The 26,294-nt window shown below is 37.9% G+C and overlaps 1 protein-coding gene and 1 long non-coding RNA gene across 3 annotated transcripts; one reads left to right on the forward strand and one right to left on the reverse strand.

Annotated features, from left to right (window-relative positions):
• Positions 1 to 5,248: 5,248 nt before the first annotated feature.
• Positions 5,249 to 24,836, forward strand: si:ch211-225b11.1 (uncharacterized protein LOC561694 homolog). 2 transcript variants are annotated; one of them, XM_068702820.1, is made up of 14 exons: positions 5,249 to 5,389; positions 5,544 to 5,830; positions 7,009 to 7,143; positions 10,818 to 11,028; positions 12,389 to 12,521; positions 12,987 to 13,121; positions 13,750 to 13,853; positions 14,593 to 14,717; positions 18,476 to 18,588; positions 19,685 to 19,825; positions 20,002 to 20,101; positions 20,279 to 20,379; positions 20,467 to 20,634; positions 21,614 to 24,836. In XM_068702820.1, the coding sequence occupies exons 2-14, from the start codon at positions 5,611 to 5,613 to the stop codon at positions 21,725 to 21,727; spliced, it is 1,800 nt and encodes a 599-aa protein (XP_068558921.1). In that variant the 5' UTR covers positions 5,249 to 5,389; positions 5,544 to 5,610; the 3' UTR covers positions 21,728 to 24,836. The 2 variants fall into 2 exon arrangements, with proteins under 2 accessions (XP_068558921.1, XP_068558920.1); XM_068702819.1 differs by having other exon boundaries at positions 5,249 to 5,830.
• Positions 16,098 to 17,153, reverse strand: LOC137866741 (uncharacterized). The gene is made up of 2 exons (XR_011102130.1): positions 17,024 to 17,153; positions 16,098 to 16,592 (listed from the first exon to the last, which is right to left on the reverse strand). It is a non-coding gene; the product is annotated as an uncharacterized lncRNA (long non-coding RNA).
• Positions 24,837 to 26,294: the final 1,458 nt, after the last annotated feature.

A 26,294-nucleotide genomic window follows, 5' to 3' on the forward strand; every position in this document is an offset into this window, starting at 1 on the left:
GCAGGATAACTGACGTAATGCAGTCTTCAAATTCCTGTACGGAAAGCGGAAGAGCTCAAATAGAGCACCTGGAAACAGGAGAAAACTGAGGTTTGGTCCCAAACTGGAAAGGAACAACAGTGGCGCCATCTACTGCCAGAATGACCACATTAACTTTCAATAACGCACAAGCGAGCTCACATTGAACTAGTATGGTTCAATTTACATGCTTCTGAAGGTCCTACAGAGCACTTTAAAACATGTTTTTGACTTGTCATATAGATATATTTAACTGTATGAAACCATTTTTTTCCCCTTTACCACCACATTCATTTACTACATTATCTGTATTTGTCATTTGTTTTGATTTTAACATGTGCAACAACAAAAAACTGAAACTACTGCGGCACAGTGAGCAGTGCCAAAGTCAGAATTTCAGAAATACCAAAGTGATGATCCTCTAGACCCAGAACATTTTGTCCACACACCATGCAGCCTAACAATGTTTTCAATAATTCATAATTGCATTTTGATAATGTTATTTATATTATTGTTAAATTCCTCACCAAATGTTGGTTTTGAAGCTTTCTCTAAACTGACAGAAACACTTATTCTGGTGGAGAAATAATTCTTTATTAATGTGTTTATTTGATGGCCTTAAAGTGGTCAAATTTAAAAAGGGGTCAGGGTTTTTTCCATAGTTTTTCCACAGTAGGTGTAATGTGGGTGAAAATCTGTGGCCTGATATATCAAAGGTAAAATATGGGGCAGTAAGCTGACAGTCAAAAAGATTTTGTTACTGTAATTTTACACAAATGTACTGTAATGCCACTCTTTAATTAACACTAGATGATTCAAGGTGTTGATTTATGGTTATATGTAGCTAAAGAAGCTTCTTTTGCTTTTTAATTGAGGATTTACTGTTGTTATAACAAATTCTGACAATACAGACAAAACAGCTGTAAAAGGGAAGAGTAAACAGAGCGGTCTATAGTTAATGTAATCAGGAGGATGTTCTTGATAGGTGAGAGAGAGAGAGCTTGAGATGGAGCTTGCACTCTTATCCCGAATTAGTTGACTTTACTAGAAAATTGCATGAAAACCCGTTGCTTCACACCATTTAGGTTTTTACACATGGAGGAACTAAACAGTTCAAGTTGTGTTAACATAGAACCATAAATGGATGCAGTAGACATATTTAAGTCCACATTAGTAATCTTTACTCAAAATCATTAGTTAACTTAAATTATTTATTTCATGAGTCTAAGTTGAATTAAATAACTATTTTGAGTTCAACATACATAAACATATCAAATCACAAATATAACTTTATTTATTGCTACTTAAGATCCTTGGTTAATTTAAGTAATGTCTTTTGATTTTGAGATTAAATGCATTGCTTCAACAAAATTGAATAGAAATTAAACAATACATTTTAATGTTCCAATGTGTTTTATTGTTGCAAAACACTGCATTGTAACACTTCAAATGTTTTGCTGCAGCAAAAAAGAAAACCTTGTCAACCAGAAGACAAGTAAAAGCAGGCATTAAGACTGCTTGGTAAAAATCTCTTGTCTAGAGAAGGAATATGGACATACAGCATTACACAGTATCTGTGCCTTGTGAACAACTGGTCACAGACAGACAGGCATTCAAACTGGATGTGAACCTTTAAAATTTCAACTTGACTGGATGAGGACAGATGAATGGGTTAACCACACCAAATCGACTGAACACTAATATGCAGTCCTGAGCGAACACCCTGCACTGTAGAACATAAGTGGTGGAGCATTCCTGCTCCTCATTTAACATAAGTCACATCTGACATATTTTAAAATAACAAGTGCCTGTTAAACATTCAGCTGTTTTTTCAAGGTTTGTTATCTTGGTTTTAGTTCACTGCTGCCCAATGTGAGAGGTACCTGTTGGATGAACTGGAATGTGAGCGTCATAGACTTGGGGTAGTTGAGATGCAGTTAGTATGCAAGTCCAAACAGAAGGCACATAGCTTTTGGCAGGTCTTGAATGTTGTCCATCACAATTTCTCCAACGATGATCTTAAACGAGGCTAGACTGAGATGTAGGGAAGATGAGAGCACAGCACCTTATTCTCAATGAGGAGGATCCCAATGTCGATATGGCAGAATGAGTAATCATCATCTGAGTCCTTAACAAATAATAACAACATAAGAACACAATTATTACATTTCTCATTAAATAACTGTCAATACTGTTTAGCATTGTAGCCTCGTTACAGAAGAATCAGACACATGAGGGAAGGTGTGAACTGGTTATTACTGCTGGAGAAGATTAAACAAACAGATCACCCAAAACGGTTGGAAAGAGCTGTTGCTTGCTATTAAAGTCCCCTAGTGTAATTCTTTAATGGTTTGAGCTCCACAAAAGAACACCTATCCAGCATCATTGTATCAGAATTCCTGCTTGAGGTTTTGCCCATCAGATTGAACTCCATGCACACCTGTAAAATACAAAGAATGCTCCAGTATCACATGTCAAGACTAAATAAGGATTGTTTGCATCTTTAAAAAAAAAAGAGCTGCTAAGTTGTGCTCCAACTGTTTCCCTAGATCATGAAGCTCACGACTGGAATCCTCACTGTCCTCTAAATTAGTGGCATCATTTGAAGGTCCATGTTCTTCTTGAGCAATTTCAATAGTTACACTATCAAAAACAGAATTTCTGTCTTGAACATCCTCCAGTTGTCTGTTCTGTGCTGTTTACTTCTATGTGCATTAAATGTGTACACAATTATGTGAGTTCACAGTAGTATGGAAGTTACATCCTTTATATAGACAGTGGACTTTGTGATTAACTGTTAAATGTGTAAATGTGTGAAAAAACTTCATGTGTGCAGGGTGCAGGAAAATCACATAACTGACAGTGAAAGGTTACTTGGGCAGTTTCACACAGTTGTGTATCTTGAGCTTTCTGGTGAATCTTAGATAAGTGAACCTTAAGGGCATGTAATGGGCCTGTAATGTTTAAACTGGGAATCCCTTTTCCCAGTTATAAACTCACAATACTTCCACTTCCACTGCATCTTCACAAGAACCTGTAAAAACAGAACACAGGAAAACTTTTAGCTCAACTTTCAGCTCAACAACCCGGTTGCAGTAACATTAACTCCACAGCAAGCGTTAACCAGCCTCTGGTAATAACCAAGAAGCTATAGTTACTGCTATAAATACAATAAAATCACACGTGTGCAATCTTACCAAACGCCATTTTGAATCGGTAACGTTATCTCTGCTAAACTGGGTTTACAGTGCATAAAGCAGAGATGGCCTCCTCTTTAGAACAATGCTGTATAGTTGACAATGAGTGGGAATTGTTTGTACAGTGTACATACTGAAATAAATGAGGACATGTTGGACTTCTCTATACTCTACCCTGACGTGACATAATACCAGTGTTGACACTTTGTTGTTCTTTTTAGTTACCTGCAGTTTCCTCTTTTGAGAGCTCCGTCAACTGACCTTTTTGCCTCAATGCCTGAGAGAGTTTCTATTGTGAGAGATTTAGTGCTGGTGCCACAGTCTGTCCACATACCACAGCTTTTGCTGTAAGGCGTTTTGACCCCATTACCAAATAATGGAAGAGGCACCCACAGTCAAATTCATGGTTTCTAGTTTTGCCTTGCGTCTCCTCCCCATTCTCCAGTCTTTCTTCCTTCATCAACCATAATCAAATTCAGTTTAGTAACTGTAACAAATAGATCATAGTGAATGCTGTTGATTACTGTATTATCACCATTATTTCATTGAATTCAGACCACTTTTACTAATCATTATTGTTCCACTTATTTGATTAATACTATTTGTCTGAAGTACAAAATAAAGCCAGGCTGAATGGGGGATGATACACTTGAACTTGTGTAGTTTCATAACAAGAGAATCAAGCTCATTCAACACAGGATGTGTTTAGGTTACCAGCTTTTCTTTTTTTGTCTTTCCTTATAAATTATATTCAACTTCTTGTGTACACATTTCTTGTAGGGCTCCTATACCCTCCTTCATTATATACCCAATATACAGACTCAAACCAGTTCCTGTGCTGTAACTGGCCCCAGTTGTTTGTGTGACAATTTCTTAGTTGTGATTTGAATGAACACACTATGTAGTTACATTTTTGCTCATGGCGAACATTCCTAAACTGGTCTACATTTTGAAACAGGGCAAAATCATTTTTGTGCCATCTTTGACACAAAAATCTTGTTTTGGCCACTTTGTAATCCAGGCTTGACATTTGCACATTTTGGGGTTAAAGTATTTCTTCACCCAAAAAAACAAACAATGTAAGCAGAGTGTTGTTGATCACTGTGAAAAGTGCAAACTGGGCCATCCACTGTATTTTAACCTTTAAATGACCAAACACATTGTTACTGGATCAAATTGTGAGCATCTCTTATGTCTATTGATCAATGTATTTTTTTAATCTTCAACTATATTTTACAACTTTCGGTTGGCTCCTGTGTTTAGCCCCTGTCAGATTAAGGCACGATTATATTTCAAATGTAATGATTCCACTTCATAGTCTGGTAACTTATGAAATAATGGACAGTAGGCTATATACTGTACTACACTTTTTCCTCTCGGACTCAGGCTGTTGTTTAAATATACATGTGCACAGTCCACATATTACACATTTACATGCATTAATAGCTCTACGTCAACTGGATTAAAATGGAGCCTCTGCCTTTTATTTACCTGTTGCAACGGTGAATCGTGGAGGTGTGCGCAGCGTGAGGCCGCAGCTGGATCACACTAAAGAAATGAAGCCAACGAGGAAGTGCAGTTCTTCAAATGACCACTTACAGTCAGGTCAACCTCCAAAGACACCCATGTTAAAATACCCAACTTTACAGCATAAATAAACATGCATGGTCTCTATAGCAAATATCCCAGTTCATGACAGCTGTACGGGGTGATTGTTTATTTATCGCACTCATTTAAATTAAATTAAGTTGGGCATAATTAAGGTCGTGGCAAGCATAACCGTGACCCGTCTGAGTTTTATACATCCATGCTTCAGCTCCTACTATCCACCTCTTACCATTTCAGAGAGGGGTCATCGCTGTGGCCGCTCTGTTCTCACAGCCTACTGCATATCAGAGCTTTACGCATCAAGGCTTTTATTTTGAAAAGAGGTGTGCCTTCAGCTTGCTAACGTGACAGTGGCCGGAGCAGCAAGGATAAAAGAGTGCGCGTATGTTACGTTACAAAAGACCGAGTTGGTTGAATAAGGAGTAAACGTGGTGGGTTTTGCACGTGCATGTTACCAGTCGTTGTGGCGCATCCTTGGCGCATATCATAGGCTTTCATTCAAAATTGATAATAATTATGAGTAACTAGATGTCCAGAAAGGTCAGTGTCGCTCTTGAGTCTGTGATGTAAGTAGACCATAGAACATTATAGACTTAGTATATTTTTTCATTTTTTTTTACCCAGGGACAATTATTCCGCCAGGGCCCATTAAACGGAATCAATGATGCTGGTTTGGTCAAAAGTTAACGGAATTGGTTATCTTTCGGATGTATGATACAGTGAGGCGCTGCACCGGTAACTGTGGAAACGAAAAGCCGCCAAGTCACTCCAATCGCTTTAAACCACGATGGAAGTCGGCGCCGGAGATCCATCGACGCCTCTTGGTGAGGGAGATTATGCTCTGAACCCCTTAGATCTCAAAGGGGTCGCCGAGAGAACCGTGGGCGCAGAGGCGCAGAGACCCACATGGAGTGGGCGGCTGGATTTCATTCTGGCCACGGTGGGGTACGCGGTGGGACTGGGCAATGTCTGGAGGTTCCCCTACCTGTGCTACAGCAGCGGTGGAGGTAAGACTGTCTAAGAGGTCAAGGAGGTTTGCTCTAATAATCCTGCTCTGCAAGATCATTTCTGGCAGGGAGACAGACATTTAAATGTTATACAAATGTATTCACAGTGGAATAGCATTCTACTTTGCATAGGCTACTTGAGGGTGTTGCTGGACCAAATTCAGAGGTGGTTTTAATATTTTGCCCCCCTTGTGTATGTATATATGGTATACAATATAGTGTACAACACTACTTTTAATTATGACCTCAGTAAACATATTTCAATTTACACATTTATGACAATGTCACCAAAAACGGAACATTACAAAAGGTTTGTGGCTGAGCTGTTTGTATTAGCTTGCAATAGATTAAACGTGTGAACCTAATAAAGCAGCCACAGAGTCTATATTAAATACAGTAAGTCACGATTGACAATCATGTACTTATAAGCCAAAGAAGGACATTACGTTATTGTTCTTGTCTTACTATTCTGACTGCCCTGTTCAAAATGTTCCCTACCCAGCCCTTAAAGTCTGTAGCATAAAGAACAGTCACATGCAGGATGGCTGACATCAACACCATGAATGCCTTTTAGAGAACAATCGTCTGAGTCATAACCGCGGACAGTCATAACAACAGAAACTGCTAGTGTGTCCCCAACATGCTTTTAGTTTAAATTGAAGCACATGTTGAGTGTTAATATTTCATAACTAATTCAATTATTTTTTGTCATCCAACCACCCAACCATTCTGTAAACCACTGGCTTTGCTCAGGTTTTTAGGTGTCTGGAGTCTATCCCAGCACATATTGGGTAAAATGAGGCAGAGGTAACACATACAGTTATTCAATTCAGCACAGCATCTCGCGGCTGTTGTGACAAAAGAGCTTACGCAATTGATTGCCTTTATTGTCACTGAATGACAGTTGTGGTTGTAGATCAAAAAGCCTTCAATTTTAAATAAAGATGAGTAAGCTGTTAATAAGGTATGAGTCTTCTTTCCGAGAATAAACAGTATATGTGTTTTTAAGGATTAGATACATCAATTTAACAGACAATTTTGATAAGCAGAAACTGATTTGTTTTCTTTAATAGAAAAAAAGTCACTATAAACCTGTTATGGAGTAAGCATGCTGTATTTAATCAGGTTTTGCCAGTAGTATTAGCCACTTACTGTTCTTTCCTGTTCTTCTGGTTCAGGTGCTTTCATGATCCCCTATTTCACCATGATGTTCCTGTGTGGCATTCCTCTGCTCTTCATGGAGTTTTCCATTGGGCAGTACACTCGTTTAGGGCCAGTGCATACTCTCGCCAAAATCTGTCCCTTGTTAAAAGGTGAGTGACCCTCCAGGCCAAAGGCTCATCGGTGACGAGGATGACCATCTGATGAATTTTCCTACAATTTCACATTTTTCAGTAGACCGACAATGTTTTTTGTTTGTTTGTCTCTCTTTGCTATTGAAGTATGTTTACAAAGTCTGGCCTATGACCAGCAGCATGTATCAGGCACAAATGATCAGACATGTATACTTGTTATCTACATTTTAGAGAGTGGTAACTTTAATTAATTAATTAGTCATTTCTTTATATAGTTTTTACCATACAAATGTTACTTCAATCCATTGTTGAACAAATTACGGCCCAAAAAAAGTGAATTATTAACCAACAGTCTGAGAAATCCTTACAGTACGTAAACAAAGAGGTCCACATTTTTCAACTAGATTGTTCCTGAAGAGGGCAAATCTAGATCATTTCATTAGAGGCTGACACGTTTCTGTGTATTTAATATTTGCAGCAAACATGAAAAATAAATTATTAGACAAAACATGCATGTAGCTATGCAATAGCTGTCAACACAATTGTTTTTTTAAGGTTTGAGTTAGAAATACTAATATTTGGGAAATAACATATATTGCCAAATTGGCAACTGTGGTGGTGTACCTACAGGCAGTCATGATTTCTTGATTAAATATAATACATTTACAGCACTTAACGTGATGTGAAAGTTAGCACTGGTAACTGTTAGTTGGACAAAAAACGTCTATACGGGAGGAATGCAGTGTAATCTTGCAGACTCTCGTTTGCAGAGTAGGTGCAGACGCCCTTTACCCTCTCAGGAGTAATAAGGTGTATTGTTCAGGACCCAGGAAAGCACAGTGTTTAGGGCGAAGTTGTGTGTAAGAGCAGTTTTCGAGAAAGCTGCAAGCAGCAACACCCCAGAACGAGCATTCAGCCGTACTGAATGGGCAGGTTTTGAATGGCCACTGCACTAGTACTTCTGATTTACAGTACACATAGTTTGCATATTTTCAAGTAAAGTGGTATTTCTGTGCTGTTATTCTGGACTTGTTTTTGGTCGTGATGGTGTTTGTTTGTTTGGACACAAGACCAGAATTCACTGAAATTTAGTGAGAGTCAAGCAAAGTGTCAAGAAGCAAGTGATTTTTTTTTAACCAGCAATGTTTTGAAAACTATTTCTTAATAATATAGGACTTTCAATTAAAGTTTCTGGCACATGTACTCCATGCATATCTGTTTCTGTATATTTTATTCAGATCTGGATTCAAGTAATCATTTATACAATAATTCATACTAAACATCAGTGTTTTCTGTCTTCTTTTTCAAATCAATGTCCTTTTATGTCTGATAAATGGATTGTTGTCACATGTTGATGGATGGGATCTTGTCAAGTGAACATTTCAATCACTGCTGTAATCACTGTTTTTTTTTTTGGCTTGAGCCTAAAATTTTAATTCATACATCCTCTGAAATTGAACGAACATTAAAATGTGTATCAGTAAGAAAGAAATTAAATTAACCGAACCACGAACTGAATGTCCTTCTTTGATTTACCTGAATTATAATTAAATCAAATAAGGGTCACTGAAGTCCACATTCCTCTTTAAACAAATTTGTTGATTATTTAAAAGCTTACAGTGAAATCATACAGGCCTGGAGTTATCTGCAAAATTGTAAATCAAACATGATGATTGAAGGGACATGTGTGAGTGACCCAGAGAGCACTGGCAGTCAACTGGCTGATCACACAAGAGCCCAGCCATCAACAATCAATACTTATGGGTGTAAATTGGAAATGCTGTCTGTCTTGTTCTAACTTAAAATTTTTCTCCATAGTTTTCTTATCTCCTTAAAGACAGAGATTATCTACCCGGTCAAAACGTATGGGTCCTTCCCTTGATTTATCAATCATTTCTTCCTGGTTAATGCTCTGTGCTAAGCAAGGGCCAAAAGCAGGTAGTTTTTCTCTATGTTCTTTTGAATTATTTTCCAGTGCAACTCAGTGCAGTTTGCTGTGATTTACATGTAATCTGTGATTTAGATGCCCAAAAATATCTATCATAAATCAACAAATATGCTTGTGTCTAATTCACTGCAGTATGCTTAATCATAGCGTACAAATGTATGATTTTAATTGGTTAAATTTGCTGCCACTATTTTGTTGATTGTCTCGTTTGTCCCTGTAAGGGTATCTAGTGGACACGGGAGGCACGACAGGTTAATAAACTAATGAAGAAGAGTCAGAAGAGGATAGCTCAAACTGATTCCCTCTATCTTTGTCCGCTCTGCCTTGTTTTTGACTCCAGCAGACTGATATGTTTTGGCAGTTGAAAATGACTTCACCACTTAGAGTGTGTCTGGTGTACCAGTGGAGCAGTCAGCCATGTAAGCTAGATTTGTAGAGTGAAAGAGGCAAACAGGCAATAACAATGGAAGGAGCGCTTAACGTGGACCATACAAAGTGGTTCTATAGCTGATCCTGGAGCTCAGACGGGGTTTCCTTTTGTTCGGTCGTTATGATTACACAGAGCTGTTTTTCAGCCGCTTCTCCTTCAATTTTATCAGATAGTCACCCTGGATACAGTGGAGCATGGCATTCCAGTCTCCAACCAGTAGAAAAAATGTTTTTTAGGAAGCAAAACTTTGCTATTCTGCTGAAAATCAGAGAGCCATTTCCTTCAAAGACAGTGTTGCCGTCAGCAGGAAAACATTTCTCTACTATTCTCAAATGCCAAAGATGGCAATGATAACATGAGGCAAAATATCAAGAATGGGGATAGTAATAGCAAACAAATAGTTTGACATCTTTGGAAATGAGCTCATTCGCTTTCTTGTTGAGAGTTAGGAAATATATGCCTTCCTGCCTCAGTGTGGTAAATATGTAGCTGGGGCTAGCAGCCAGTTAGCTTTGCTTAGCATCAAGACTGGAAACAGCTTGACTGAGTGCGTGACTCTGTACGAAACATGTGTATCAACGACCATTTGCTATTACAGGGGGTTATGTGCTGGACTATTTCTTGACCAGAACCAGTTATCTGACAAACAGCTGAATAGTCTGGCACATATTTTCTTTTTACATTTCTTCTTTGTGTTAAGATGTAACAAATCGGATATTACATATAGATTAGTCAGCTTTGAATGTTCTGGTTGGCAGAACTGTTTCTGTGCTAAGCTAAGCTACCCTGCTGCTAGCTCCAGCTAAATATTTACCAAACATGAGAGACTTTCACAGCAAGTCAGCAAATACGCATATTTGCTTATGTACCTCTTCCTGCTCTATTTACGATTAGGATTTTTAGCTGAGTCATTGCTCTGAATCCCCCAAACTGAAATCTGACGCACAGCTAAGAACCACAGGTGTAAAAAGCCTGAATAATTTACATCTGTTGCAAGGCTTTGATCTCACCTTTACCCATTTGATCAAGAGCCTGTTATATTCACAGGCCAAAATTACAAAGTGGAATTTCTAATCCTTGGCTCCAGGAATGCCTTTTATCTGTGGCTTGAATTCATCTTGACCACCACTGACCAGAGATTTACCTGCAATACTGGCTCTTCTCTGTTGTCTCTGTTTTTGTGAGATGTATTCTATACTCAAAACTTTGATCCTAGGCACAAATAATTGAAACTGAGGGATATTTTATAACAGATGGCATGATTTCTGCGGAGTCGTCTCTCACGCTGTGTCCTCCCTACGTGTGACTCTGCAGGTGTTGGCCTGGCCACAGTTGTTATCTCCTTTGTGTTCTCCACGTACTACAATGTGCTCATGAGCTGGGCACTTTACTATTTCTTCAACTCGTTCGGAGCGACCCTCCCCTGGACGTCCTGCAACAACACCTGGAACGCTGTCGGAAACTGTTCCAGTGGTTTCCCCGGCAACAGCACCCACCTGCAGTCGTCCAGCCAACAGTTCTTTGAGTGAGAATAGTTCACCTCATCTCATCTATATATTTACACTGTTTGTGTCAACAGCCCTCATTGAAATAGTGTTGTGTTTCTCTTAAAGGCGCTGAAAACTATTCCTCTTACTATGAAGCGATGTGGGTTTTTTCTGCCAAAGTTTTTCACATGAGAGGTTTATGGATGTGTTTTTGTTTGTGCCCTTCTCATTGCTCTGAAGTGTTTGGGGCTGACCAAACATCACCCACACAGTTCTGATGAAGCAGATTAGCTAAGCTCCCCCCCCCCCTTTTTTCTTTTTTGAATTTGACACATCAGACATAAACATTATCAAATTTACAAAAGAAATCACAGCAGTGCATAGTTTCTAGACAGCTTCAAGTCATTCAAAATCATCAGTTTCCAAAAGCTCCATATAGGGGTACCCACAAGCCAGCAAGTTCTGGTTTTGCCTATTTACAATAAAAGTAAAATGAAAGTTAGTCTTTCCAGAGCTAGAAAAGCTTCCAATGCCTTTATCCACATTCTAATAGATAGATATTCTGCAGAGTGTAGAGTTATAATTAAGTGGGGTATTTTCCCAGTACACAAAGTTTTGCTTGTAAAGTAATTTCCTTTCTAACTATAAGGGTGTTTGTCTAGCTTATAAACCCTGGCTGAAGAAGAGCAATGCTTAAGAGGAAGCCCTGATGTCGATATCTGCCCTATAGACACCCAAGCTGGAAAAGGAGCCACAGAGAAATAATACATTGTTGATCTTAACTGGGCAGCCCAGTAATATCATTGTAAATTGGGGAGTGGAAGCACTCTTTCATATGGTAGTATGAATATAAATACTTAAATAAATCATTAATGTTAGTGTGTTAGGTAGATGAAGCAGAAGTGATTGAAAAATATACAAACAATTTGGTAACACTTGCATTTTCATTATATTTATTTGACCAATCATAGATAAAGGCATTTGGGTCCATTGGTTTATTATTTATTTATTCACTTTTTCTACCAAGGAATCATAATTTATGGAAACCATTTGTTTCACCTCAAGACACATCTTAACCTGTATGTATGTAAAACCTTCCTCAGAAGTTGTGAATTGCATAGAAAGATATGTGGTGGTCATGACCACCTACAGTTATACCTGAGACAATGAACTAATGTAATAAGAGACACCCCTGTCTGGTTAAACACTGGAGACTAAATGGTTTAGAAACATTGCTAATGGTCAAGCTGATCTTTTTGTTGTTTGTTTAACTATCAACAAGCAATACATAACTATGTTTTAGTTTTCTTAAAGTTCAATATTTTAGGGGCTTTAAGGATACAATAATGGGGATCACTTGCTATTTGTATTTTCATACTTCTTTTTCCTTTTTTCTAGTCACAGCCTTCTGCAGAAAACCAGTGGCATTGAAGAATCTGGTGGCATTCGATGGGAACTCTTCGGCTATCTAATTTTTTCCTGGGTCATCGTGTATTTATGCATATTTAAAGGAGTCAAATCCACTGGCAAGGTCAGAAGATTTGTTTATGCACAGTGGCACTTCTGCTTAATGTTGTAGCGATCCCAATTTTTGTTTGAAAGCCATCTGTCCTCTGACATTTTGTCGCAGTTTATGTTAGTAGTTCAGCAATGTCAGAGATAAAGACAAGGAGGTTTATAAGCCACTGTGATTATTTTTGTGCTGATCACAGGGTTATAGTTTTTAGTTTATCGTCTATAGGCTAAGTCTTTTTTTTTTCAGAATGAAATGAAATCGGATATGCTCCCAACATGCATGTTAGATACTTTGTAGTAATTCATCAACTGGAAAGTTTTGACCTGACTTAATAATATGACCTTTAGGTATTCCCTGCAAAACACAAATCTTCCTCACTGGCGTTACTGAAAACAGGCCAAAGTAGCTCAACTGTTACAACACCACACAACAAACCCACACATTGATCCGTTTCTGCTTCTCACTTTCTGTGTCACACAGGTTGTGTATTTCACCGCTGTATTCCCGTACTTCGTCCTGTTTGCCCTGCTCATCAATAATGTGCAGCTTCCTGGAGCCAAGAATGGTATCCTCTACTTTGTGACACCTGTCTGGGGCAAACTGTTTGAAGTAAAGGTGAGACTCTGTTAATGAATGGGTGAAAAAAGTAGGCTAACTTGTACGATTCAGGAGATCATTGCAGCAATGAACTCAATAAACAGCTTAGGTTGTACTCAGGACATCTTAGAACGTGAAGAGTTTGGCTTTGAAGATTTTAGGAGCCGCTCCCAGAATAACATTTTCAGGACAGAAAGTGCAACTAGATCCAGAGCAGGGGCTTCAGATCTCTCACAATGGTCTGGACCAGCTACAGCTGGGTCTTTCTTGACCGCTCAAAAGTACAAGAACAAGTAAGCTGGATGCTGTAAATGTAAACAGCAGTGATCCTGCTCACACACATTGAGTACCTTTTAAAGCGCTATACAAATAAAATGTATTATTATTATTATTACATATTTAAAGCGTTATTTCAGATGTTAGATCTCTCACTCACATTAACTATTCATTAGTAAATGTGCAATCAAACACATTTGAAGAAGTTGAAGTTCAGAAAAAAAACACACTAAAACACACTTGAAAAATGTTTTTGCTCTTGGAGGAACCTATCACTCATGGTGAAAGCTGATCATAGTTTAAAAAACTAAATTCAATGAAACTACACAGAAGTTGATCGTGTTCCTGCTCTTCTTTATCTCCATCATAGGTCTGGGTTAATGCCGCTGCTCAGGTGTTTAACTCTATCGGAATAGCATTTGGCTCCATGATTTCGATGGCTAGTTACAACAAGTTCAACAACAACATTATGAGGTAAAGATTTAAAACTCTCTGTATGGAAAAGCTGTACTGTGTCTTTGACTGTGAATTGTGTTGGTTTCTTATTTGTTCCCTCAGTGTACATATTAGGGCACCATCACAAACCTCCAAAATTACAGCTAATTCACTTGACTGAAAATACAATAAATATTTAGTCTATAAGTTACTCCAAGACCATCCACTTTAAACTTGACAATGTGCTGCGAGTTGAGTGCTCTCAGTTGTCTGTGCTGCAGCAGAAGAAGGCAAATTGTTTATTAAAGAAGGATTTTTGGTCTTTTTCCACAGTTGCTGTGATGATTTTGTTGCTATATCTTCAGCTGCTCTCTAGAAAGGTTACTCCCATCCTGAAATGAACCCTGCCTGCTAGACTCAATAACATCCACATCTACGACCAGAGAGAAATTAAGAGTTACTGGTTTCATTTAAATTTAGAGTGGCGTTTTATTGTAGTAAATAGCCTCTGCTTCTCTGTGGGATGTGGAAAACAATGTACCAGAATCCCGTAAATGCCCTACATTATGTACCTGCCAGAGACACCTTTTATTTTCTTTTAAAACATTTTACGATCATTTCTGACAAACTAAGAGTTTGTTGCTCCAGTATAAAGCTTCAGACTGTTGTCTTGATGATCAAATGGCTGCTTCATAATCTTGTACCTTTGTTTTCACTGTGTTGCTTGGATACTGTAAATGCACTAAACATTGTTTATTCTGTCCTCCTTCTTTCCCAGGGACGCTTTAATTGTATCAATCACCAACTCATTCACTAGTATCCTGGCTGGCTTTGTGATCTTCTCAGCTATTGGCTACATGGCTCATATACATAACCTCCCAGTGGAAAACATAGCTACAGATGGTAAGCATCAAGCCCAGAAAGGCCATTGCACCACAATCTCATAGCTGTGTTTTATTTTGGACTTGATGTGATTTCTAAAATTATGTCAGGTTGTTACTGAAATAGAGATGGACATACAAACAGTTCCCAAACTGTTTTTTTTTTTTTTTGCATTTTTTCTTCTTTTCGTGGAAAAATAAGTCATCAGTTTTTAATATTTGAAGTGTTCAGGTCACTCAGGGATATTTTGTGGTAGTAATTTCTGAAAGCGACACTCCACTTATTTTAAGTTCAGTTTACTCCTGTTGAGGAGTAGTACTCAGCCTGTTATACAATGTCTTCTGTGGCTGTGGAGAGGCGTTATAAGTAAAACTAAAATATATCCTGATGATGTCATTAGAGTAAAGCCTGCATTACAAATTGGATGTGTAGGGCTTGAACGTACCATTAATTTGCATCATGGGAATTGTAGAATCTAGTGTTTTGGTGCTTGACCCACACTAGAGACTAAAAGTAAGGATATCTCCGCCTTTTGTGCCTCAACTTTAATCTGTCTCTTGTTTGTTTCACAGCAATACTAAACCACTAAAGCACACTTTTAAGTAGCTGTTATCACTTATAGCCATGCGTAGCTGCAACATGAACACAGATCCCTTGTCTGGATCAGCAGTGAGTTGAGATAAGGTTTTAAGTTACCTGAATGAAAAAACAACAATGCTCGTATAACATTGGAACAGGAACTCTCTCAGTTAACAATGCATTATTAAAAACAGAGACAACTTTTGTTCCGCTCCTGGTTCAGATCAGGATTCTGTGAGGTGATCAAAACACTGTAGCTGTGTCTCAATTCAGGGGCTGCATCCTTCGGAGGACCCAGCCTTCGCGGTCTACGTCGGCCGCGTCCTTTGAGGACCGCGAAGGCTGGACCGTGCGGTCTCCGAAATGAGACGGCCTACGCTACAGAGGACTTCCTGTTTGCATCACCAGCTGTTCCAGCCCCCCACCCCCCTTGCTGCTCCATCGCAGAATCCCTGCTCAGCAGTATTATATCTATATGTATATATACATATATATATATTTTAATATGTATAATATATGTATTTTAAATATATATATACACACACACAAATACATTAAACTAAAACCTTTAGATTAGTGTTTTTAATCATATATTCAATAACTCATTCATAGTTCTTTTTCATAATATTGTTTTTCTAAATTAATAATCAGTTACTATATTAAATAAATAATTTTCAATCAGTTAGTTATTGTAATTAAAACAATGTATTTATCAATAACTTTATTTTATTTCATTCACACATACATAAACATATATATTGCAATCCTAAAGCAGAGGAAATCAATCAAGACAGTTAACATTAACAACAGCAGCAAAACAAATGTCAGCAAACATGTTTATTAACTTGCAGTAACACATATGCACATACATTATATTTTTTATATAAATCCCCCCCTCCCTGCAGGCACATTTTCTCCAAAATTGTCCAAATCACATTGAGAAAAAGATGAAAAGTTAAACACTTATCAATAAAGTTAACACAAGGATGCAAACCTAGAAGATTGACACATTTTAGCAGAATATACACAAATTCACATAGAAATCATTTACATGGATGTCTTATTGTGGGATTAAATAAATAAAAGAAAAAGGTGACATAACTGTCATCTCTGTGACAGTAACAATAACACATCAGAAGGATCTACTGGTTGTGTTATTAGTGAAGGCTTTGTACAGGATGAGAGCTAATGTAACTGTAACCTTAAGTACAGGATGGTCAAATGGAGATATTACAAATGGACTAATGTCTTAATTCAAAGTCATGGTTGCTGAATGTTTGTCCGTCGTTCTCCCCCTCAGCTCCTGACTCCCTGTAACTAAACAAGAACAGAATTAACAAAAGACTCAAATTCAGTGTATTCGTGTAATTAATCTCAACGTTTGTAACGTTACCGGACTTAAAAGTGATATTTCAGGTTGATAACCGGTCTACCTGAGCTCACGTTGGTCCGTTAATATGAAGTATAAATCATCTGTAAAATCGTCACAATCTCAGTAAGATATCAGTGAACCTCTGAGGTTTCAAAGTGAAGTTATTAAAAGTTATAAAAGTTACGTTACAAACTACTGTCGGATGCAGGCAGACGAGCTGGTAATAGCGCAGCGGCTAACGCTAGTTAGCTCGTCAGTTACGAACGTCACGAAACTTAACCGATCATTTTAACACACGTGTGATGTTGTAAGATCGCTTATTGGGCTTTAACATTAGTATCGGTGACATTCTAGTGAGTTGAAACCCAATACTTACATTTAAAAGTGAATCCTGCCGTTTCTCCAGCTCTCGCATCAATCGCCGCCATGTTGGTTCAAATAAAATCTTCATCGGCACGCAATGCATCTCGGGATATGCTGGGCCGCGAACGATACATCAGACGTGTCCTCCAAATCTGGGACCTGAAGGCTGCATTCGTCGGCTGCATTTGAAGGAGTCTTCAACAAACTAGCGAAATGGGACGGTCTAGTCGCAGCGCTGTGACGCAACCGGTCTACGAATGCAGCCTTCGAAGGATGCAGCCCCTGAATTGAGACACAGCTATGTATATCTGTGGCAGCTCTAATTGCTCTGTGGGATAACAGCTATCTCATCTGACCATCCCGAAAACATGTTTTGCTGATCACTGTTTACGTTTCCTTCAAAAGAGCAATGTTTCATAGGCACTCGTAGACATGGTTGGCCAATCAATGCATTTTCTGTATTCCTTTCTGCATCTTTTCAAAAGCAATACCTCTAAATCATTTCAGTGTTTGAGTTTCAGGACAATAACCCCTACACTGCAGGTGGAGGATTATCAGGGTTTCAATTTGCAATAACGCTATGCATTGGCATTGCAGTATGTTTAGATGTCAGACTTTTAGGTTTGTGGCATGCTGTAATGAATATTTTGAAACTATGATGCAAAGAATGCTCAGATGAAATTCTCTGCATACATTATTTACAAGGTAATTCAAGGTTCCTCCACTACACGCCATCATTCATTCTCTGTTAACCTTAGAGCTCAACAAAGTATTATTTGGGCTCTTCACATTGTCCCTCCATGACATACAGTAGTATCCCCATAGTGCTCTTTAACACCTTGTGTCTGGCAGCCTTAATGAACCGAATTAACAACATATACCAGTAGCTTATTCAACCTGTACTTGAAAAAAACGAGTGGTTGTGAAGACAATTGTAACTGTAATTATATAAGTCAAATTGCATTTGACCAGTTCAACTGTTGAAAAAAACGTTCATCCTAACTGGTAAAGGTTTAGCTTTGGGAAGCTGCAGATAGATGTACTAGGAGGTGAGGCCACTGGGTGGTTCAAAGGAATGTCATGACCTCTCGTGGGATTTTGTTCAGTTTGTTTCTACAAACATCACTGGGTTCAAGCTAAACCACAGCTGGACCTGAATAAAAAATAACTTGGTTGATCCCCAAACTAAACTAGAGCTTCTTTAGATGTACAGTAGCAGCTGGGCTTTTTAGGAATAGTTTGACGTTTTGGGAAATTTGTTTGAATATGTAACTGAAGCCAGCAGCCGGTTAGCTTAGCTTAGCATGAAAACTGTGGGTAACAGCTAGCCGGGCTCGGTCCAAAGGTAATCCGTGCAAAAACTGAAGTGTAGTTATTGGCAGCTACCAGCTGAATTTGTGTACGTATATTTGTGTACATTTGCATCTTTCAGTATTAACAACTCCTTAACTGTTTCATGTTTCAGGTCCTGGTTTGGTGTTTGTTGTGTACCCTGAAGTCCTCTCCACCATTCCCGTCTTTCAGCTGTGGGCCCCTCTGTTCTTCTTTATGCTGCTGTGTCTGGGCCTGGACAGCCAGGTAAACATCTCTAACACTCATAAACACAGTGACTTGGCTTTAGTCTGTCTGGAAGAAAGGAATATGGATGTTTTCATTACTTAACTAATGTAGTCAAAGCAATTACAGAAGATTTCTACTCGCTTTTCTCAACTGTGCACATTCAGATTGACCATTTTTCTGTAGCTGTTTTACGTAACTGTGTCTACCTTTTGACCATGGCCATAATTACTCACTTACAATTTGGGAGGTTTGTGTCATCAAAATAAAGTGCAATAAATGTACAAATCTGCATTAAAATGACTGTGGTTAGTTTTAGTTGTATTCCCTGTATTTCTACTGGTACAATAAAATATTCTATTACTTTCCCAGATCTGACAAGCTGATGACTTATGTAGCTGATAAGTTTATGTTGTATTTCAAATGGTCAGGCTACATATTGGTACAAGGATAGTTAAGTGTAATAGATAGTACAATCTTGTGAGTTTAGGTGATTGATATCTCATTTTGCTCTATGCTAAAAGATGAACACATCATCCAACCAGACCAAATAACAAGAGTCTACAATGCTGCAAACGCCTCTGTGAGTCTGCACATCTGCACAGCTGTGCTTTGCGCTAATATGCTGACTTGACATGCTAACATGTGCACAAGACAATGCTTAAGTGCTTATGTGTAGCAGGTATAATGTTCACCATCTTAGTTTAGCATGTTAGCATGCTCACATTTGCTAAGCATAACTAAATGAAATCCCAGTTTTGCAGGTATTTGGTTGTAAGTAATTGAGAAATAAAAATAGTGATGATGGTCAAAATTAGCTGTCCATCTGAACATTTAAAACAACTCCTTTCATGATACGGCTAAATGCACTTTCTTTTTCCAGCTTTTCCTGTTGGCTGCTTACATTTGTCATGAACAACCAACATTTTTTTAAACTCCTTGCACATTCAACTCTGTCGTCATAGTTACCCAGCTCTTTGCACAGCCTCATAATTGCACCTAAAAAAAAAGATGCCAGAATGTCTCAAAGGCATAACAAGTCAAGAGGAAACCACATTTGTTTTACACAGGGATTACTATTTAAAAAAACGCAGCATGTGTTCTCTGTGCGCCGCAGTTTGCCAACGTTGAGGTGGCTATAACGTTCATAAAAGATGAGTTTGGCCCCCAAGTTCTGCGTTTCCTAAAGAGAGAGGAGCTGCTGACCCTGGCTATGTGCATCGTTGGCTTTATCCTGGGGATTCCTCATGTAACCAAGGTACAGTGTTTCACAGCAAAACTCTTTTACTCGTCAGAGTAACATATCTGAGGATATTTGGTAGCCTACATGTGGCAACAGTTGTGTCACTAGTGACAATCTAGTCTCTCTTTCTCTCTCTCTCTCTCTCTCTCTCTCTCTCTCTCTCCACCTCTCCCCCCCTCCTTCCTGCACAGGGAGGCATCTATGTGTTTCAGCTGATGGACCACTACACCGCTGTGGTCTCCCTCGTGTTCCTGGCTTTTTTTGAAGTTGTTGCTGTATGCTGGATCTTTGGTAAGATCCACATATTGTTCATAAATTCAAAATAAGAAGTCATGTTTATGCTTTTAGACTTTGCTGTGGCTGGTTAATTATCAAAACTGAATTCAAAACATCTTTCATATCTGCAGTAGGAGGAAATCTATATTAGTAGTTATCTCAAGTGTCTCAAGCTCTTTTTCTTTCCATCAGGTGTCCCACAGCTCTGCCTAATGGTCAAGAGGATGCATGGAAAAACTCCAAACATCTACTTTCGTGTGTGTTGGCTGCTGCTGTCTCCTCTATTGGTGCTGGTGAGTTTTGAAGAGGATTATCTGTACAATAATATTAATCATAATTGTTATGTCATTAAATTTGAAGACTATCCTTTTCCTACATAGTGTATACTGATCTTCAGCATCATCCAATACACTCCTGCTCACTATGGGAAGTACACATACCCAGGGTGGGCTGAAGGGGTGGGCTGGGGCGTCTCACTGGTCTCCATAGTGTGGATCCCGCTCGGAGCCATTCAAGAGATCTGTAGCCACAAAGGCTCACTTCTACAGGTGAGTCCAAGAGTCATTATTCAGACAAATAAATGAAGCATGTGGATAGTGTTGGAGTTTGATTTATCATAAATAGCACCATCGATTAGATCTATTTATTTAATTATATCTAAATGTTTAAAATTCACATATATGACATCGGCATACTGAGAACTAGTGTGAATATAGTGTGGTCTGAATGGTTTAACATACAGCCTGTTTGATTTAGTAAAGATCAAAGTGTTTTGGGGAAAGATGCTCGGGCTGTGATAGAAGGAGGGAGCTGTGCTGGGCTCGACAGGAAAAGTCTTTCAACTCCCTCCAGAAAGATAGAGCTGACTATGACAAACTGGTACAGGCAATAGACACACATTAGAATCCATGCGAACATCAGTCACGCCCACATGACAGGGAAAGTGACACACTCTGTGATTTACTGGGTTTGATTAAAAAATATTGACGTATCAGAGGAAGAGCTTAAAAGGGAAAAGGCGAGGTCAGCGACACTATATAAGACGATGTAAAGAACAGAATTAATCAGTTGCTGTCCGGAGAGCAACTTGGGTGAAATTATTTGTTGAAGAGTAAACTATTGCATCGAACTCTGAATCCAGTGCTTTCTACAAAGTTCATCGGGACACCAAGAGGAAGTATAGAATAAGAACAGAGTTGGAGCAGCAGTTTAGACTTCATCAGTCTGAACTTCTTTTATCCGACAATAGCTCTTCAGGTGCTTCTCTACCATTAAACAAGTCTGAATGTTTGCTAGCGGCTCACAACGTGTATACAGCTGAGGCTGATGTGAATCTCATTTGTTGTGCAGGTATTTGGTCACGAACCAAAATCTTGAACATCCTCTGGGCTTCATGAATGTCTCTACAAAATCTCATGGCAATCCATCCTAGTTGATATTCTAGTCTATTCTAGTCTCTTTGTGCCTGAGCTGTCCAGATGTGCTTGAATGATTTTTTTCTAAAATGTTGCCTTCTCTAACCCTCAGCGACTTAAAACAGCTATAACTTCCACAATCGACCTGGATGCTGACGATCCTTTGCCGGAAAAACAAAACCTAGAAAACCCGACGTCGGAAACCTTGTTTACTTCAGTGGCATGACAAAGTCAAGTCTGTGCGTCTCTGCATACCAAACCCTGTGAAAGGGCTTTTAATCAAAGGTACTGTTTAGTGGTGGAATGAAACATATTTACACTGAAATCCACAATCTTTACATAAAACTATAATTGTATCCTATTTGTTCTACCAAAGGACAGCTTCTTTACTGTATCTTAAGCCTTCTGCACATGTGTAGTGCTTTAACAAGCTGGAGTTGACTTTAATAGCATAAACAATTTTACCTTGTATAAAGTATATAATGAAAATTAGATTTTGTCCACCAAATAAAAGGTTAATTTAAATTAATTTAATTTGAACCAAAGATTGAATTTTAAATTATTATTATTTTCCCCCTTTGGTTGATTAATCAGTAAAAAATGCCTGGTGTATGCAGTGTTGTTTGCTATTGAAATGTGTAAATAAGAGTGTATTGTGTATCTATGGTAGAGGTTATTAGAGGCGTATTAACCCTTTTATCTAAATTTATCTGTAGACCAAATCCTTGCAGGCCACTGAAATGCAGCCGTTGACCTTTATGTTTGTGTCTAGATTTATCTTTGTTGCCTTTAAACCCATAAAACGGTATGTTTTTTTTGTTCAATGCAGCATTCAGGCAATCCTCTTCTATTCATAAAGCATTTGCCTGGTTTTGTTGGTCAGCACATGGAATGGCCCAATAAAAAAAAAAAACACGACACAATGTGTAGTAGAAACTGAACATAACCTCTCCACTGTTTGTTGTTGATGGCAGCCTGGCTTCTTGTTAATCCGAAGACATAACGGAAAAACACGATAAAGGTCAATGTATAAATGTGCTTATCTTTAGATTAGTTACCTTTTAACACTGTTGCTAGTTGTCTGTCTTGTGAAACAGAGCGACCTTTTCTAGTTTGTCACTGTATTTTACACATCAGCTGCCAGTACAAAGTTGTTGTTTCTACTTTATGATTGACGTGGCCCGCCTGAACGCCTCATTAGTTTTGACCTCTGAGTGGCGAGACTGTCTCAGTTTGGAGGAGCAGGCTCGGGTGGTCTGCACCTGAGGGCCTTCAGAGGACCCAGCCTCTGACCTGGGACACAGCTTGTGTTTCAGCCTGAATAGAAGGGACAATGACACTTGAGTGTTTGGATATATTTAAGCATTTTAACCTTCCAGTGCCTGATGAGCCTTCAAGTGAACACACATAAGCAGATGTGTTCAAATAAAAACTGAAAGCACAAACGGAACCAGACAAATAGAATCTTCTCCCAATTACAGACAAACATGTTTTACATGCATTTTAATTGTGGATTTCTCTTAAATGCATTGTGTTAAGTTTTTCAATGCAATTTGCTTCAAAGCTTGAGACTATACAGCACATATGAGGATCTTGTCTGATCACTACAGGTTATTTTTCAGCAATGCTTTTGGCATTGTTTTGAAGTACCTTGGAGATTTCCTGAGATTATAATTGGTGCCTTTGATCTGCTTCTATAAAGCTGAATTGGGCTAATGAAGGTAGCTAATCTTGAGGAGGGCAACATTTATCTGTTGTTCTGGTAAACCCTCCATTCAGTGTTCCATGGTATTGACCCAAAACCTGCAGTTAATTACTGACTGTTTCATCACACACTTCTTCAGAGAAAGAAGCCAAAAGATTCACTTCAGTGGAAAAATTATTTATTTTAGCTCAAGCGCTAACTTTGAGATTGTTCACCGGTGTTAGGTATTGTTTTTTTGATTTTTTTAAATGATTGACCTCCTGTCTCAACGTCGTAGTTATACTGAGATTGTACCAGATCCAAATTCTGTCTAACACCGGGAGAAAAGGGTTCAGTCAGTGTTGGACATTAAGTTGAAGTGTACATTTTGGGTTAATATATTATGCAGTTGAACTACCTATGCTGGAAAATATCAGAGGAGATATGTGCACTGTAAATAGTCACATTTTGTTGCAAGATTGTCTAAAATGTTGTGCCCTACTTTGGGTTATTGGCCTTTTCTGTCTTACTAGGTAGCTTATCAAACAAACCCTCATTTAGAAGTGCCTTTTCTAAGTACTGATAACATGCTCTGATAAAATATAATGCTCAAAACACCTGAGTATGATCTAAAATTGTGCAAGGAACAATGTAATACTTTCCTCAACGATGATGGATGCATTTTATACTGTATCACAATTTAAAAGGTGAAAATGCTGTCACTACAGTTTTGTATTTGTTTTAATATTTGTGCAAGAACCTAACCTGTAGATTAAAAAAAATCATTGTTCTGAGGCTTAAAAGGTCAGTTTTTGAAAATCTTCCCAAGAAAAGCATCACAGAACTCAATGTTACCTGCCTCAAGTGCCTTTCGTGAAAACATTTTGTTTTTAGATGATTTATGGTGATTTTGACAACCAAACATTTTGTTTAAGCTATTGCATTTATTTGTTATTGTAAGCTGCATTATTTTGCATTATTGTCATGAATTGCATCAGTTGTTTAAATGTGCATTGAGGATTTTGAAGCACTTTTACAACATAACAGGTTATTGTTTACTGTTTTTAGTAATTGGACTTTTAATATGAACTAAATTAAATACAGAATGTAATGGGCTGTTAACAGAAGTACACTTTCAAAACATCTTGTTTAGAAATGTTCAAAGTCTGGGTTATTTGAAAAAAGAAGGTATTGTGCAACCATGTGCCATGGTGTGCTGACATCGTCTGTTTTCGTCTTAACCAAACACTGATGATTTCACCGATACGTTTCAGAAGATCCTCTAAATCAGTGAAGTCAGCCGCTGCAGTTTGTTCCTGAATATTAACCTGCAGAATCTCTTTGATCCATGAAACGAGAATGTTCATCCCTCATTTCAAATTACCCCTCGTAATATACAAGCACATTTACAATTTGTGTCTTTTGGTGCTATAATGTTATTTGAAACAGTTCTTAAAGTTCATGAAAGCTGCAGAGTTCTCTCACATTCACACACTGAAACATGCTCATCACACTTAATGCAAAATATATATATATATATTTTTAAGACAAGACTTTTTTTATTTTTAAATTCAAGGCTCAAATGTGCTTTACCATGTTTTATGTTCGTTAAACAAAATCCTACTTTACTGAATTTAATTTTTCTTTTTCATGTCAGAAAATATGTTTAATTTTTTGTTATTGTTTTTATCAAGATTCTACTGTGTTGATTTGTTGTGTCTTTACATTTTGTCAAATAAAAAGCTTTCATTCTAGCTCTGGTGTCAGTGAATATCTGCAAATATTAGCGTCATCTGGATCACTACCTCAGAGAGTCACTGGGTGGCAGCATTGCAGCAAAAAATGCAACACCAACGCTGCTTTATTTGTTGTACTCTTGTGCAACATATATCTGAATATTAAAAAAAATAAATATTTATATATATATATATATATATATATATATATATATATATATTTTAAGGTCCTTTACTTGTTTTTAAAGCTCTAAATGGTTTGGGAATGGACTACATTGCAGACTCACATTGCCTTCATGAGCTCTCAGATCTTCTACTGCCTGGTTTTTAAAAAACACAAAATCATACACACAACAAAATAAGCAGCACAGCCTTTTTTAACTATGCTTTAATATTGTGGAATGCCCTCCCGAAAGCTATAACAGATGCAGTCTCTGGATATTTTTAAACATCTTTTTTTATTTTTTGGCCTATAATTAATGTAATTATTATTATTATTATAATTATATTGTTTTTTAATATTTCGCTCATTTGTATTATTCCTGATGGTCACTTACATTTCTTAGCATCTAGTGTCTTTTTATTGTCTCATTTAATCACATGTTTTGTCCTTGTTGAATGTTTTTGGAGAGAACATCTCTTTTATGAAAAGTGCAAGAGTTACTATTATTATAATTATTATTAAATCAATTATTTTGTTGCAAAGCTTTAATGGTTTGATCACAAAATATATTTCCGCATGGGGGAATTAAAGTAACACTCAAATGTGTTTGATAGTATCTTTATAGCAAAAAACTATTTCCAGATGTGCTCTATTGCTTTAGTTCTTTTTTTAAACTCGGTCGGTTTGGTTTTTGTTTTGTATTTCTAATTTAATACAACATTGAATATAACTTTTCAGGATGATTGTGTTAAGAACAACGTTCCCCATCACGTTCTTCCTCGTCAGCATAATGATCGCCATGATTTGCGGCTACTGTACGATTTTTTTTGATATTGTATTAAATGTTATTATATGCTATTGGCAATGGAACAGTGGGACATTTTTATGCACAAAGGGAGTATATATGGAATTGGGTTGATGCTTTAATTTACAGTAAACTGCCTAGCAGCACCATTAGTACATATACTTTTAAGAATTGATGACTGCACTGGGAACTGAATCACATCTACTGACTCAGTGTGGTCAACGCTGCAGAGCTGCAGAGAAAATATGAGTGTGCGAGACAAATCTGAATGCAGGGCTGTAAGAGCTTGGGAAGTTAATTAGACCCTTTTGTCGTGGAGTGGTGCTGCAGCAGCGCCCTGAGCAGAACTGTACGTTAATCAATACCCCCGTCCTGCTTCCCTCATGACAGACCGGATCATGGGCA

Source organism: Cebidichthys violaceus, unplaced genomic scaffold (genome assembly GCF_023349555.1).
Source record: "Cebidichthys violaceus isolate CVI_PGR_0920_01 unplaced genomic scaffold, fCebVio1.0.p SCAF_9, whole genome shotgun sequence".
In the NCBI taxonomy this organism is placed as follows: domain Eukaryota; kingdom Metazoa; phylum Chordata; class Actinopteri; order Perciformes; family Stichaeidae; genus Cebidichthys; species Cebidichthys violaceus.

Excerpts from the sequence above, each read along its gene's own strand:
- si:ch211-225b11.1 (XM_068702819.1), top strand. The coding sequence starts at position 5,611 with ATGGAAGTCGGCGCCGGAGATCCATCGACGCCTCTTGGTGAGGGAGAT. Across the intron at positions 11,029-12,388 it reads TCCAGCCAACAGTTCTTTGA|TCACAGCCTTCTGCAGAAAA; the intron begins GTGAGAATAGTT and ends CCTTTTTTCTAG. Across the intron at positions 18,589-19,684 it reads GTCTGGGCCTGGACAGCCAG|TTTGCCAACGTTGAGGTGGC; the intron begins GTAAACATCTCT and ends TGTGCGCCGCAG.